General features: G+C 40.5%; 2 protein-coding genes across 2 annotated transcripts; one reads left to right on the plus strand and one right to left on the minus strand.

Annotated features, from left to right (window-relative positions):
• Positions 1-3,141: 3,141 nt before the first annotated feature.
• irf2bp1 (interferon regulatory factor 2 binding protein 1) lies at positions 3,142-5,127 on the minus strand. Its single transcript, XM_026192588.2, has 3 exons — positions 4,109-5,127; positions 3,517-3,905; positions 3,142-3,279 (listed from the first exon to the last, which is right to left on the minus strand). Exons 1-2 carry the CDS (start codon positions 5,125-5,127, stop codon positions 3,557-3,559), a joined length of 1,368 nt encoding a protein of 455 aa, XP_026048373.1. The 3' UTR covers positions 3,142-3,279; positions 3,517-3,556.
• Positions 5,128-5,573: 446 nt separating this feature from the next.
• Positions 5,574-8,890, plus strand: polr1g (RNA polymerase I subunit G). The gene is made up of 3 exons (XM_026192589.2): positions 5,574-5,716; positions 5,976-6,117; positions 7,289-8,890. The coding sequence occupies exons 1-3, from the start codon at positions 5,635-5,637 to the stop codon at positions 8,091-8,093; spliced, it is 1,029 nt and encodes a 342-aa protein (XP_026048374.2). The 5' UTR covers positions 5,574-5,634; the 3' UTR covers positions 8,094-8,890.
• Positions 8,891-16,379: the final 7,489 nt, after the last annotated feature.

Below are 16,379 nucleotides of genomic sequence, written 5' to 3' on the forward strand. Positions count from 1 at the left end.
ATACTCAGTAAAACTTGTAAATAAACAACAAAGAGAAGGACAAGTTTCCATCCCATTTATTCCTGGTTTTATGTTGTACAGGAAGCTGCAATAAAACTGACAGATCTACAAAAAAAAGTCACATAAATGAAAAACAACGTAGTGGGAGGATTCAAATAAAACACGAAGGGCCTGTCAACTTTACGAAGGCTTCAGATAAAAGCAAAAGCGGTCAGATGGTGATCGAAGGGAAGCAGATTCAGGTTAATCATTGACAAGACAATAAAAGAAGCCATTGCACTCCTAACTTCCCCTGAGGTTCCCAGACACAAAAACAGATGGTAAACATTTTTAAAAGGCACTTAACAAGGGATTGCATGACGTATCAGTGCATATTATACTATTACATTTCTTCAAAGATGTTTCTCTACAACAGGCCTGATCTGTGGGATCTTTTTGTAAAGCGGACCTATTATGCTTTTTTCCCTCCTGAATTTCTGTCAAATATATACTGAGGTGGATGCATATAAGAAACATGGCTAAAATTTCAAAACACGAGGTTAGTGTATGTACATGTAATCCTGGTCACTTTATAATTCAGGCTCTAAACACTCAGTTTCTGACACTTCTTCTGTTTGCGATAGGCAGCCAATCAGAAGAAAGATGACTTAAAGGGAGAACGGCCATAAAAAGGCTCATTTCAGACAGAAAGAATTGGAGGGCTGCATCAAGGCCCAGTCTGAGGAAAAAATGTGAATTATTTTGAACTATGAATCATGCAAAGCAACTCTAGCAAAGTAAAACATAAAAATACTGAACTAGAAATTAGCATAATAGGTCCCCTTTAAAATATATAAGTGCTATGTAAGGATCTGCTGCAGACTATAGATTGTACATATCCTATAAGTACAGTAGAACACATTGGCCTGTTAACTGTAACGGCCTAATGAAGAGAACCAGCTGGTTGAAAAATAATGAAATATATGTCTTCCATAAAACATTTACAATTATAAACATCATTTTGGGCATAAAATTACCTTTGGTTTGTCTGTGCTTCTGTACTGTCAAGTACTCGCTGCACATAAAGAGAATCCACCAAAAAACAAACTCATTTTGATATATTATCATTACAATGTCTGGTTGTTCAATTTAGGAACATGAAATCCCTGCGCACTTTAATGTATTTATGAAATTCATTTTGAAATATGGCAAATGGGAAATAATATACAATGTTCAATAGTATGACTGGAAACCAGACCACACAGATTTATTAAACATCTCTTGATCAGAAACAAAGATTTCTGCTTTTCAGTGGATTCTCACTTAAAAAAAAAAGTTTAAGAAATGATGCGCAATTTTTTTTAATACCATATGTCAAACTCTTGCATGTACTATGTCTAAGGATTGCACGTGTGTACTATTACAGTTCTTTACAGTATATAACATTTAACATTCTAGTATAAAATATAATCATAGGCCTGTCAATAGATTTTTTTTATATACATTCGGGGTAAAATGTAGGCTGGGCTGGATCTTGTATGAAAGCAACATTTAAATACAGTCAAACACTGAGTTTCTGCTGCTGGTTGACGCGCTGACAGGTTAACTGGTTGTGTCTACACAGCAAAATATTCTCCTTTCTCTGAGTTAAAGTCAGCTTCAATTTAAGCTGACAAAAAACCCCAAAACAAAAACAACAAATGCACAAGCGCACAGAAATGTCTCTACTGGCATTCTGTCCACATCTAACGCAGGTTTGTTTAGATGTTTTACTGGAGATTTAAAAGAAAAAAGAAAGAAAGAAAAATCTGTGCATCAGGACACAGACTCAGTCATGAAGCAATTAAAAAAAAAAATCTGCTGAAGGTACATTACATCATCACTGTCAGTGTCATGTCAGTTATAAGCTGTAAATTTAACTTGTAGAAGCAGAAAATATTTCATTTGATGAAGCATTGGTAAATAATATGGCATTTTTTCCCAAGACAATTAACTCAACTTTTCAACAATAAAAAGAACAGCTGTGGCTGCTGTTTAGATATACTTTGACATACATGTAAATATATATATATATGTGTATATGTAGTATATATATTTGTGCTTTTTCCTGCACAAAGCTGAGTGTATGCTGACAACACTGGGAAGCGGCTATTGTCTAAGAGTTTGAGAACTCTAATCACTCATCTATCAGGTCTCCTAACAAATCATCACTGACACAAATTAAACTGATGTCAATTGCTTTGACTAAAGTATTTGTCTTTATCTCCAAGGTGCCAATCAGTACCACGTATTGTAGCTAAACCGTAACTAATTTATGCTCAAAGCGTCCTTTGGCATGTTTGCTGTGACACACTGGGTTATTGTATAAATGAGCCATCAATCGCTTGCAACGCATCATTTGTCAAGGAGCAGGGTTCACTAACCTTAACCAAGTAGTCTTTAGTGCCTAAACCTAACCAGTGAGTGGATCTGAGAGCATAAACCGAGGTAAAAAAAAACCAAAAACAAAGAATAAAACACACAGCTATGAATGGGGTACAAATCAGGGTCTCTTGGCAGTCAAGCCAGTAAAATGTGCCATCATCACCTCTACATCCTCACTAGGCCTTTGCACTCCTGTTAAAAGTTGCTGTTACGCCTCAGCAGCCAATGTAGCGCAGCTATAGTGCCAAAGCACCAACACTAAAGGATATCTTGTGCTTAATGGGAAGATCCAGGAAGCACCTGACAAAGCTGCATTGTATGTGTTCAGATAGGAATGCTATAATCTATATCCATCTGCTAACGTGAAAGCGATGCTTGTTTCAAGTAACAGAACTAATTACCAACTCTTAAGCAGTAGCCGCTGTCCAGCTTGTGAGTCTTCCTGAATATGTGATTCCACCATCGCATGATTAGGGATATGTATACGCTGTATGTCTGGTTGTGGTGGTGATATTCCATTAGTATCTCTGCTGTTTTCTGGACTGAAAATTTAAAATGGCATTAAACTGTTTTACAGCATTGCTGCAAGTGAGCGCGCAATGCACAGAATGCATTGGGAAATTTAATTTCACAAGCTCACTATACAGTGGCAAAAATCAGCAGTTGCTCAGAGAAAAAACAAGTGATGTGTGCAGGCAGTCTTTGCTGCCATCATCAGATCTCTGATTAGGCCTAATAGTTTTGAATTCATTGCAATGTGACAAGCAGTTTAACTTGCTTAGTGGATGTTTTGAGATTTGTAGGTTGTTGCATTGCTTCTCTTCTGGGACTCTTAGCTGTTCGGGGGAGACGTCTGTTCTGATCTGGGATACGATTCTGGGACAGAAAACAAACACGTGAAAATATAGTTAATATCAGCTGCAAGCATATCGATCATACCATGGTTGGGATTATGGATATTACTGTTAAAACACTTGTAGAATACAACAGGAGAGCATCTCTTGTTGTATTTTAACCCCATTTTGTGTCCCACTTTATATCAATAACAAAAACACCAAACATCAGTGCTTTTTATAAATTTTCTTCACAAAGGTCAGATGCCTGTAGACCTGCCTGTTGCTGTGCTGGGTCCATGCTGCCACTGAAACCACCATCACGTCTCTCTCTCTTTCTTGACAGTGACATCTCCACTCCCACTCCCTGCTCCGGCTCCAGCTGCTCCTGCTGCTGTTCCACTTCCAGGCCCTGATGAAGCTGCAGCTCCAGGACCAGTACTGGCTCCAGATGTAGGAGCTGATGCAGGAGCTGAAGCAGACCCTGCTCCGCTCGATCCTGAACTGGCAGCACCATTTCCCAAAATGGTGGTTATCTCCCCCTGCATGAAGGCCCATGGGGGACTGTTGGGAGAGGTATCCAATGGACAGCGCTCTCCGCTGGGGCAGTACACTTCCCCATCACCATGCCTACTCTGGATATACCCTCTTGTGCACGGGAAGCAGAACCTATATTTGGCGGAGGAAGAGTATTACAGTGGACATAATTATTTTGGACGCTAACAACTGCAGGATATATATTTATAACCAGTTTAACAAATACGTGCTTTTGTATGCAAGACATATTTAAATACCTAACCTGGCTAAAAGCTAAAAACAAACAATGTTATAGGATATTTATATAACAATAAATAAATGACAAACATACAAACCTGTGGCCTGGCACTGATGGACATTGAACAAAGTGGGTGTCTTCCAGTCTCTCATGACACAAGGTGCAGGACAGACTGTTTCCAGCCGAATGGCTGTTATTGGCAGATGCAGATGCCAGCTCAGAGGCACCACTGTGGGGTAACGCGGCAGCGGCGGTAGCTGCCTCCGCTGAGGTGCTGGATCCTAGGGGCTCTCCTCCTGACCTTGCAGTTAGGGGGCGTGACTGCCTGGCTGGAGATGATGCAGGTTTAGGACTAGTCTGGCTTACACCTCCAGCCATGGAGAACGATGAAGAAGCCAAGCTTGTACTCTTGCTGGTACTGCTGCCAGCCACAACTGTGTGGGTCTGCGTCTTGGGCTGGTTCTGGGAGGAACTCAGCTCTCGCTCCAGCTCTGGCGCGATAAAAGGGGTGATCCCCATGCTTATTCCCAGCTGTCTGCGGCTCATCTCTGCCAGCACAGGGGCAGGGAAAATCATAGGGCTGCTCATAGGGGCTGTCCGGGCCGTCAGACCCGCGGGCATCCCTGCAAGTATCCCAGGGGGAATACCGGGAATACCTGCAATACTCTGAGTCACTAGATTAGGAGGGATGGCTGCGCTAATCATGGATCTCCGGCTGCCACTGGGGCTCTGACGGTTAACTTCTTGAGGCGGCTGCCCGTCACGATGCAGCCCGTTTGGCGGTACACGAATAGTTGAAGCGGTAATTTCTCCTCTTCCTCCCCTCTCGAAACGGTCCCCGTGCGGCCTGCCTCCGTCTGCCGCCACCTCTCCCCGGGCTGATGTGCCGTGTTTATTGGGAGAGGGACCAGGTGACCTCACGTTACCGTCCTGCATGCCGTGAGTTCGCTTCAACTGGCGGGCGCTTGCGATCAGGAATTCAATCTGGTTGGCTCCCTCGTAGTTCACGCATCCACGGCAGACCACCTCGCTGAAGTCCCACACCACGGTCCATGGCATCTTTGGCAGGTCGCACAGGTAGCACCACTGGCGCCTGGAGGAGGAAGGGGACGACATGGCTGGCCGAGCTAACCTGAGCGTGTTCAGCGAACCTCCTAACGTGCTAGCACAGGTTAGCTGCGTTAACCTACTTAACGTGGACAGGTGCACGCCCTCTTTGCTACTGACTTCGTCCCCTAACGGACCTCACACAGCTTTAAAATAATGTTACGCATTCTACATATATGAAATTAGCTCAAATACTTTGGTTGTTTGCAACTAATTTTGATATATTTGTTGTGTTTACCGACTTCGGCCTACTCTTCCCCGCTGTCAACGGCTTCCCAGACTGGCTCTGGAACGTTACGTAACCACGTGAGGTGAATTGTGGGTATTTGAGTTTGCTTACTCGCCGAAGTCAATAGAGGGCCTCGTCGTGGAACTACAGTGAGAACTGGCACGGAAGTGAAATACTTAAAGGTCACGGTTCAGTTTTTGTCAACACGTGTGCCTCCCACACAAGCCATGCGATTGGAGACAGAAACTTTTAATTTCAGAAATTTGATCGTATTTTAAAATAAAAAAATGCCGAAAGACATATCCTCATCGAGCGAAGATGAAGCGGACACCACTGGTGTGGAATCGGCGCCCAAACCGACAGAATCCGGTAAGTTAACACGCAGACGTTGCACGAAGTTGGTGTAATAATGGAGGTGATATGCTAGTAGTTACTTACGTTAGAGCAGATTCATTAAGGCTTAGAAGTAGCCAGAGGACGGCAAACGGTATAGGAGGCTAGCGGTAACGATTGTGTTTACATTAAATATGTGGTTTAGATAAAGCAACAGAAGAAAGTTAATATCCACACTAAAACGTGTTCCAGTTTCTGTGCTTCTGACTCGATGGTTTTGTTTTTTAATCCACAGATAAGACTACAAGGTACCAGTGTCCTCCTGACTTTGTCTCTTTCTGCCATGAGCCTTGCAGCAGCACTCTCGCACAAAACCTCAAGAAGAACAAGAATGAGTTATGGCTCATTAAAGCTCCTGCCAGCTTTGATCCCAAATGGTGGGTACAGTCTGCCTTTACCTTTATCCCACACAGCAAACATTTTTTTTCTAACATAATAACAATTTTTTAGCCTTTTTTCTTTTTTGCAATGGTTCATTCATTCATTTCATTCATTCATTTATTTGTTCATTTCCAGGCATTGATTTGTTTTTGTTTTTTTGTCCTTCCTCTCCACGCAATCATATAAACAGTTTAAACCACAAACAAGTTTCAGATGCAAATGCCACAGTAATAATACTTTCATAAAGAAGCCAAAAGCTGAAGATCTCTCTGATATCATCAGTAAACATTCACACAGACATCAGCCCTCGCATATCTCCGGTTACTGAAGTGAAATCTCCCAGATATCCTCTGAGGTTTTGGTTAAATTGAAACGATGGAGTCACTGCTCACCCCATCTCATTCTGGAATTCAGTTTAAGATTACAAATCTTATTTGTTTACAGCTCCCAGGTCTCTCTGAACCATTGGCAAACTTCTCTTATATGTCTGAATATCATGTCTTAAACAAAAAGTGTCAGAACCTTTAAAGATGCTCCTCTACGGTTGTAGAATCAGTTACCACTTGACATAAAAAAGAGCGATTAGTGTGTCTGCTTATTGTTGAACGCCTCTTAATTCTGTATCATATGTGTTCACTTTTTGTTTTGTTTGTTTTTTTACCGTAATAATTTGCCTGTGTGTGTGTGTAGTTGTAGATACTGTGTGCAGCACTTTGGTCAGTGAATGCTGAGATTAAATCTACTTAGGTAATTTCCAAAAGGAGTACACCTCTAGTCTCATTTTTGTTGCCGTGTTGCACAGTTTCCACAGTGGAACTTTGAGTTAACTGCATTTAACAGCAACAACCTCTCCGTGGCATTTGTTAAAAACTAGTCATGCAGTCGTCAGGTCATTGAAATGACTGTAAAATCTGTTAGTATCTTTTTAAAATCTACAAATGGTAACTGACCCATTATGACAAGTATCGCTAAGGTGAGTAAAGGTGTTGGTTGCTGGTAATGAATTCAACATCCCATTGTGAGAATTATGTTGCTTTTGTACTAAAATTACATTAAATATCAAGTAACAAAGTAACAGCATGAGGGTGTAAGCAGAAACAGTATGTTTAAACTTTTTTTCAGAGTACTTTTAAGTGATGCATACTTACCTTTTCTCATTCCATCCAGCTTCAGTGGCATCAAGGTGCCCCTCTCTGGTCTCCAGACCCTGAAGGTTCCTACTGCTGCTCAAGCTGGAGCCAAGACTGGGAGCAGGCAGCAGATCTATAGCATCCTGGCATCCAACCACAGTACCTCAGAACTCCGCCTGCTCACCAGTGACAAGAAGCCGTCAAATGGCATGGTTGTTGGTCCTGCTTTTTCAGGCTTGCTTAATGTGTGCGAGACCTACGGAGACAGCAGCAACAATCAGGCCCCTCAGGTCATCCCCGCTGCTCCAGCCCCCTCCATACCGCCTGGACTCAAACAGCGATTCCAGCCTTTTGGCAGCAAGACCCCCACTCTTACCTGCGTGGCAGAGAATGAGTTGGATGGAGTTGCCTTTGGGCCCTCTTCCACAACTCTCCGACCTCTGGTAGTCAAGCGATTCATAGAAGAAGCAGGTCAAGAAGAAGAAGATGAGGAAGAGGAAGGGAGGAAAAAGAAGAAAAAGAAGGAAAAACGGATAAAAAAAGAGCGACTAGAGGAAGTGGTGAATGTGAAAGAGGAACCTGTAGATGAATTTCGGGAAGAAGTAATGATGGAGCTCCCCTTCCAGGAGGGTGATTATTCTGTGGAGAAGAGGAAGAAGAAGAAGAAAAAGAAGGACAGAGAGCGAGAGGAGGTGGAGGAGGGACTGGAGCCCAGTGTCAAAGTCAAGGTGGAAGAGGTGCCTGTGAAATGTGAACCCATGGACACATTCTTTGGTGAAGAAGTGGAGGTCTCAGGAAAGAAGAAGAAGAAGAAAAAGAAACTCAGAAGTGATGGTGACTAGTCTGGTGTCATTTTGGAGTTTTTTAGTTTTGTTTGTTTCCTTTTGACCATGTGAGCACGTCAGAGACAGTTTACTGCTTAATTACTTCGCTATTGTTGTTGCCAAGACGTTGGCATGGTGTTGCTCAACAAAAGGGCACGTTGTGAATACAATGAGTAGTGAGGTGAATTATAAAGACGATTCACTCTAGCATCTTTAAGACAAATGTTCATTTCAGTTTGACCAGATGGAGACAGATTCACACACAATGTGTGCAGCTGGAGGCATCAGCGACTACAAAACTGATAAGAGTGCACATGATAATGGTGTCAGGAACCACAACAGATTTGAGCAATGCCACAGCATCTCATTAGATTTAGCATTTGTTTTAGTGTTTTTGTAAACAGTGTGAGTCCAGTTCTGGAGACCTTTTTTGTTTCATGAAAACAAATGTCATGAAGTCCAAAAGCGATTAAAGGAAATTAAAAATGAGAAAAACTTGTTTTGTTTTGTTTTTGTCCTGCTGTTGGCAAACGCAAGTTACCAGCAACATTTTCCTCTTGTGCCTTTTCAGAGCAGTGACTTCATCTACAAGGAATGAAAGTTGAATTTGTGTGTGAACTCCACACTGTGGATTTGAAATTGTGCAACAGTTTGACTGTACCCAGTTTACAGAGGTGTAGTTTTGTAATGATGTTCGTGATGTCAGGCAAAAAAATCCAAACCATCTGTTCTGTGAAATATGATTTTTATGAATGATCTTCCAGTTTTTTCAGATGGCCCAAAGACTAACATGAAATAAAATGGTTTAAGCCTTGTGTTCTTTTTTTTCTTCAAATTGGCAGATTTTTTATTCTCATGTAATAATATGGTTATAGAAAATGTGATTTCTCGACACATGAACTGCGGCTATTCAGGTAAATTTTCGTGCTCATAAGAAGTTGCGACAGGGAGAGGGCGCCACAGTCCAGCTAGTTGTCTGCGTGGAACGGCTGCCTGCAGCCTTTGAACAACCCCTGAGCTTCTAACCTACATGCTACTATTTCTTTTAACTAATTTAACACAGATCTGCTGTAGCCGTCTGAATGCACAAAGAGGCGATTCATAATTTTTGACATTTTCTGATGGCAGCGACTCTTCAGAGCTCTCTGACACTCAGGTGACAAACCTCAGTCCATGCTCTGCATCCTCCCCTCCTCCTCCCTCTCCTCTGCCTGCTCTGCACCGGAGTATGGTCCTGTTTCTTAATGAGCTCAGGCACCTCTGGTGCTATCACACTCACCATCTGTAGTAACCCCCTGCACATGCTGCAAGCCTTATTGATCCAACCTCATGAGTGCATTAACATTTTTTAGCCTTTTCAAAAGGCCTGTCAAACTCGAAATGCTAAACACCATGCTAGAGGTGTAAAATGTAGCCTTAACACAACAAGGAACATTTTTTGCGTTCTTTCTACTGAGTGTATTTGACATGACTTGGCATCAAGTCATCTATTTTTATTTTTTTGGTGTAGCAGGCAGTCATTAAAGCCGAGAGCCACAGATGTCAGATGCTGGCTAAAATGTTTTTCTGAGAGTCGCAGATAATGCCAGATTTCTGTGTATCCTCACAGGTATGTCGAATGTGTGTGCGAGCTCCTGCGCCTCAGACCTTTCAGGCTTGAGTGCCTGAGTGCATATGGCTGTGTTGCTGAGAGAGGGTGTGTGCAGCTGTCTGAGCTTAAGGTCAATGAAATGAAAAATAATTTTTACTGTGTTGGCTAAAATATACAAAATTCATTCGTGCTTTCTTGTATCTTGAGCACTTACCTTTTAAACTAAGAGAAAAAAACATTTGTTTCCATATATGATCTCCTATTGTTTATAGTATAAAATAAAAATGTGTAAAGACCAGACGCGATAAATTAAAAAAAGAAAAAGCACTGTCTTTCAGAAAATCCAAATATATACAAACCAATGGCAAGTGTTGATTGCTATCCCTGAGTCCAGCAGCCGGCTAAAATCCAAGCCAAGTCGATATTTCCCAAAATGCTTGTCTTTAAGAAATTTTGCCTCGGGATTGTAAGATGTCTGTTGTTATTTTTACACACTTGATTTGGAGTCCTGCTTCAAGTGACTATTAAAGGAACCTTGGCCTTAAGGTGTGCTCAGACTTGTGGTAAAGGCTATTTTAGACTTGTGATATTCGCATGATCTGTTGCAGTTTAACAGTTTTAACATTTCTGTGTTTGTTCAAGGCAGCCAGCATACTGCACCAAACGGGTGTTTTGTCTGACGTTTGTTAGCCGTTATTTAATTCCAGCTACGCATTTCAATTTGCCTCAATTCTTCTACTTACATCTAGTCAACTACGGGAACTGAGATCATTTGCTGTAGTTTTGAGACTAAATGTTTTCCTATCCTGTCTTGAGATACCATTTCAAATTCTCAATAGTTTTCGACTGATTTTGGCATATTTTTTCCCTATTACTCAAAATATTTTAAATAGGGGGCAGACCACTCTTTTATTACAGAGATGTGGTCTTGTAATCTGCTCAGAATCTGGTTTGGTAATATTTTGCTGAAAGAAACAAGAAGAAAACATTATCTGGGTGGGAACGCATGTTACACCAAAACCTGTTTATGGTGTTCAGCAGTAGTGATGGGTCGGTCGCGAACGAAATGGCTCTTAGAGCTAGAACATTTTATGTGGAGTGAATAAATAAAAGTATATTTACGGTGGCCCCTACAGACAAAGCACATACAAACTTCAAATCACGTACAAACTCTGAAGCACGTACAAACTCCAAAACACATAAAAACACGTAAAAACTCAGAAGCACATAAAAACTCAAAACACATACAAAAGACAACAGAAGTGCTCCAGGATGCTGGGCGCAGTGTTGAGCTTTTGTTACCTAGTGGCTACACAAGCCAGCAAGTACCAACGACCGGATTTGGTGTGTGGTAATAACAGGTAAATTAACTGTTTTTTAAAATTATTTGACTACATATGAATGCTTGTGTATAAATACACAAACAATACACATATGGTTTCATGCTTTCAATTGTGTAATTTAGGTGATCTAGGTAGCTCTGTTTTGGAAGTTCAGTTCATCCTAGAAATGTGTTTTGGAGTTTGTATTTGCTTTTTGGAGTTTGTACATGTTTTGTCTCTAGGGGCCACCGCATATATTTATATATAAACATATATAAATAAAACCACTTTTTTTTTTACATTAGTAATTCCTTTTGTGCATAATTTTATAATATTGTTAATAATAAATTAATTAAAGCAACAAAACAACCTGAAGAGCCGGTTCGGAGCCGAAAGAGCCGGCTCTTTTTAGTGAGCCGAACCAAAAGAGCCGGTTCTCTAAAAAGAGCCGGAAATCCCATCACTATTCAGCAGTGATGTAGCTGTGCATGTGTACGAATCCACACTCACCATGTGCTGATAAAAAGTTTGATGATCTCTCTCCTCTGTAGACTTTACAGGTTGTTGCCAAAGATTTGAAATTTTGATTCGTCAGAGAATGTGATTTCACTCTCTTGAATTTCAAAATAAAATACCTCAGCTATAGTTTGTCATTTGAGGCCAGGTTTGCACACACACACACACACACACACACACACACACACACACACACACACACACACACACACACACACACACACACACACACACACACACACACACACACACACAAAAATAAAACAAATAAAAAAATCCTCCTATTCTGTATCTATGCTCAGTCTTTTCAGCCAACCTCCAACTTATTTAGTAGCAACAAGCCCACAAGTTATTATTCACATTCTTCTCAAACCTTCCACCTATTTAGCCCCGTAGTTAAATTGTAACTACCAGCTTGATTGCACAAGCATATATGTGGTCACTTAGTAGGTTTTGTTTATGCGTTATTTAAGTGTTCAGTTATACATATGTGAGGCAAAGAAAAATATCCTGGCTTCAGCTGCTTTTGAATTGAAACATAAAACAGTGGTTGGTGATGACATCGGGGAGCATTAACGCATTAGCAAGCTTTATATTTCTACCCCCCTGTATGCTTTCATGAATCATTAAGGAAACAGCTAAAGGCGTGATCTCTGACCCTTTCTGACGTGCATCTTTTTAATACTGCTGAGGAACAGGTTTTTATAAACAGTCATCTCCCAGGAACTATGTAATAGCTTTTATGGTGCATGTGAAGCACTACACAGGCTGATTCAAGGAAGCTGGTTTCAAGGTAGAATACCATTTATGTATCTTGTTATGCTTTTTATAATGTTTTTTTCTGAATCTTTCATCCTGGTTGCGTCATAAGAAATCTGTGTGTGTGTCTGTGCACGTACCAGTGTGGTCAAGACAAAGCGTTATAGTCTCACCTAATTTCCATTATATGTAGAGTTCACTATCTGTGATATTTTATGTGAAATACACAGGCAGATGAAGTCTAAGAGTTGAAATCTCCATGATATTCACTCTTACAGTCATTACTGGCCTTCCCCGAGTGTTATGCTGCACACAGGAACTGTCACTGGGCATCATTTATACCATCTACACTACATTTGTTTCCAAGGAAGGAAAAAATAATTGGGTTCCTTTCAGAGAAACGGGTTCGTAGATTCATATTGATACACCTGCTGGGATGCGAGTAATGGTTTCTGCTTCCTTGACAACCTCACTTCTCTGAAAGAATACAGTTATATTCTGTGTCCTGCACGTCTGAATGCTTTCGCCAGTTTTAAGCAGTGAAAAGCAGCACAACATATTTGCTAATTGCTCACACAAATGAAGGATTAGAAAGGAGATTTTGACTACGGGTGTAGTTCCTCTGGACCTGAGTCATCCTTTTAAAACGTGCCCTGAATTAGATGACGAGTGTAGCAGGAGAGGTGGTGGGAGACATTTCAGCCAGATTATGTAAGGTGAATCATTGTGGCCCTGCACCAGACCTGCCCCAGCAGTGTGTAAACCAACAGGGAAACTTCTCTTTGTAAACTGGAAGCAAACACACCAAGACATGTTGTTGTTTTTGTTTGTTTGTTTTTACCCAGCTTTCATGCAGATAGATGAAAAAAGTTGGGGGTTTTTTACACTTTAAATGTATTCATGTGCATACATTTTCAGTCACATAGAAGTTAGAGGTAGATGAACCTACTATGTGGATCAGCAATATCTTACTTTATCTTATCTTAAAGGCACACTGTATAAAATCTCACCACTAGGTGTCAGTAGATCACAGATTGCGGTCAACTGAATCCAGTTTTCTTCTCTCTACCAGTTCAAGTGCACAATCCTATCTGTGGTGGCTGTTGCAGGACAAACAACTCTGGCCACAGTTCACCTGCAGTGTTTTAGGCTGCCAGTCCGCTGTTTACCACACTGTTTGTCCACGTCTGTTTGCTCTGGAGGAGCCTGCGAAACTTGGCGATGAGACTTCTGTCCAATAACAGTGATGCTGATGTTGAGTATATCCTGTTAGCCAGCAGTAGTGAAACTTTATTTAGTGAATAAACTCATCCAATGTGATGATATAATCAAGCTGTTAATCAGCATTATGTTAGCTTATAAGCAGCTGTTGCTGTTGTTTAGCCGGCTTGTTGTCAGCTGTGAGAGTTGCATTCTGCTGACAGTAAATAATTGTGACAAAATCTGGAATTAATAAGCTTGTTTATGCATACTTTGTTCTTTTCTGACTTTTTAAAAACACGATTTACAACCTGAATAGGTGATAAAGCGATAGATCTTTCAGCCCAATTCTACTTTTTCTGCATAATCCATCATACAAAATGTAATCAAATGGAAAACTCTCTTTTTAAAACTTGTTTTATTAGTTTTCATCTTTTAACTTTATGCATCAAGCAAAGATTTAATTATATGCAACATTCTCTGACTGGAAGAAATTTGTTTAAGATTTAAACCTATTTTCTGCACATTCCAGCACATAAAATAAAATATTTTTTTGTGTTTACACTCAGTCTTTCAAATAGATGCAAGTAAAACACAGCAGAAAATAAATAAAAACAAAGACTAGCGGTCCTGTTGCTCTATTTTCACCTGTAAAGCAGGAGTGGGGTAGGCGGAGGTTTACCCTGGTGCAGGTGTGCCGTGGTCAGTTGAAGAATCCGCGAGTTTCTCTGTGAATTTCACATTACGTCATGGCGCACTCGGTGCTTGCTCGGAAGTTTAGGGGTTTTTTTCACTGTAAAAAGTTTTCTTCCTACGCACAACAGACACTAATGTTTTTGTCACTTTTTATGGAATCAAACTCAAAGTAAGGTCAGTACTTCCAAGCTTTAAACACTGCACGCTCATACTCTCTCCCGCACTCGATATATGATCCATTGTTGATCTGCACACAGCTGTTGCCACTAACAGTGCACTTGCTTATGTCACTGTCATGAGACATTCTCGCAAAAAAATCACGGTTTTAGTAACGCAGCATTCCTACGGGAAAGTAACTAATTACCGTTTTTGCAACAGTAATCCCTTACTTTACTCGTTACTTGAAAAAAGTAATCGGATTACAGTAACGCGTTACAAGTAACACGTTACTGCCCATCTCTGATATTTAATGTATCTAAGTGCTTCTTTATACTTGTGTCAAATAGTTATCATGTACAGCTACACATCTGAGACAAAGATAAACATCCTGGGCTCTGTTGCTTCTGAGGTGAAACATAAAACTGTGGTTATGCATTCTGGGAATAATCTTGGGCAGCATTAACATATGAGCAAGGTTTATATTTCTATCCTCTTGTATGCCTTCATGACTCATTAAGGAAACTACTAAAGGCTTTATTTCTGACCCTTTATGGCCTGTAATCATTATACTGGATGCATCCTTCGGAGATAAAGAGTAGAACAACAACACAGAACTGCAGGTGAAGTGATGTTACTTCTCTCAGGGGAAGCTTTCGACTGAGTAGTTAACTGTTGATTAGAGGTCTGAAGCACATCTAAATGGTACGCAGCCATCAAGGCTAAAATTGGTTTAAATCTGGTTCAAATGTAAATGTTTAGCATGTGTAAAATAAGTACACAAATGCAAACATTTATGCATGTTTGTTTGTTTTTTTCCAGCATTTTTTAGTTATGAAATTGTTGCAGTTGTGATTAGTAAGCCACACAACCTCCACTGCAAGTCATAAATTGGTATTAATGGATGGCTTGTTTTACTCCGGTAACTTGACAGTCTGAACCAGGCATGTCCAAACCATTCTATATGGAGGGTCACGTGCAGCCCACTCTGATCTTAAGTGGGCTGAATGAGTGAAACCCCACTTTCTTTCAGTGTAACAATGTCTTAATATAAGATAAAGAACTACAATTTCAACAGCACATCTTAGTTTTTCTACATGATAAATGTGTAGAATTACAGAAAACATCTGGTAGCTCGCTGCCCAGTCTATCCCACATTTATAAAACAGAACATTTTTGTTGATTGATGAAACTTTTTTCTGTTTTTAACCAAAATTTCTTTAGTAGAGAGTGAAAAACAGGAACTTTTCTGTCATTTGATTGTTTATCCACTGCTTAACTACTTTGGTGTAATGTCATTGTAATGTTAGGTTATAGCAGGAAAATCTATAAAACTCGTGAAAATACAGTTAAAAAATACAGTTTTCCAAAGCTGTCCACTCGGCCGGATTGGAGTCTTTGCCAGGACAATTCTAGCGCCTGCACCTTATGTTTGACACCCTGAATCATAACCATTGCTATAATCTGCTTTGACTGCCTACAGTGGTAAGTAGTGTCGCCTCACAGCAAGAAGGGCCTTCTAGTAGCAGTTCTGTCACCTTGGCAGCCATCTATCTAAATAAATGGCTATAACAGTATTTTATGGGGTCAGTGGGACATAAAAACCAGTCAAATCCAAAATTTTGCCCCCCTAAAATGCTTGTACTTCTACTATGCATGGCCAGAGATTCACTGTTTTGTAATTGCAACATTATTATAGGCTCTGAGGTATTAACAGCACCTCTGCAGCCAATAAAAACCAAACAACAGTAACAAAAAAAGTACACTCACCTACATCCTTACTATGATAACAAGTAGAGAGACAGCACTGCCGCTGGCTACACATCAGCACAACAACATGGCTGGACACATGTTTCTGCTGTCGACTGGTTCTTTGGGCGCAGAGCTGGGACAGCTATCCTGCCATCTTAGTGTTTCAGACTTTTACATTATTTCATTTATTTATTTAAAATTTTAGATTCTTTGCTATGTCTCTTCTTTATTTATCTGTGGTTTGATGATCTGGCCATCTGAGGTGTTTGCAGAGGTGAAGAGCAGTTGGCCTTTCTCTTTTCTTCAAAATTC

This window comes from Astatotilapia calliptera, chromosome 14 (genome assembly GCF_964374335.1).
Source record: "Astatotilapia calliptera chromosome 14, fAstCal68.1, whole genome shotgun sequence".
Classification (NCBI taxonomy): domain Eukaryota; kingdom Metazoa; phylum Chordata; class Actinopteri; order Cichliformes; family Cichlidae; genus Astatotilapia; species Astatotilapia calliptera.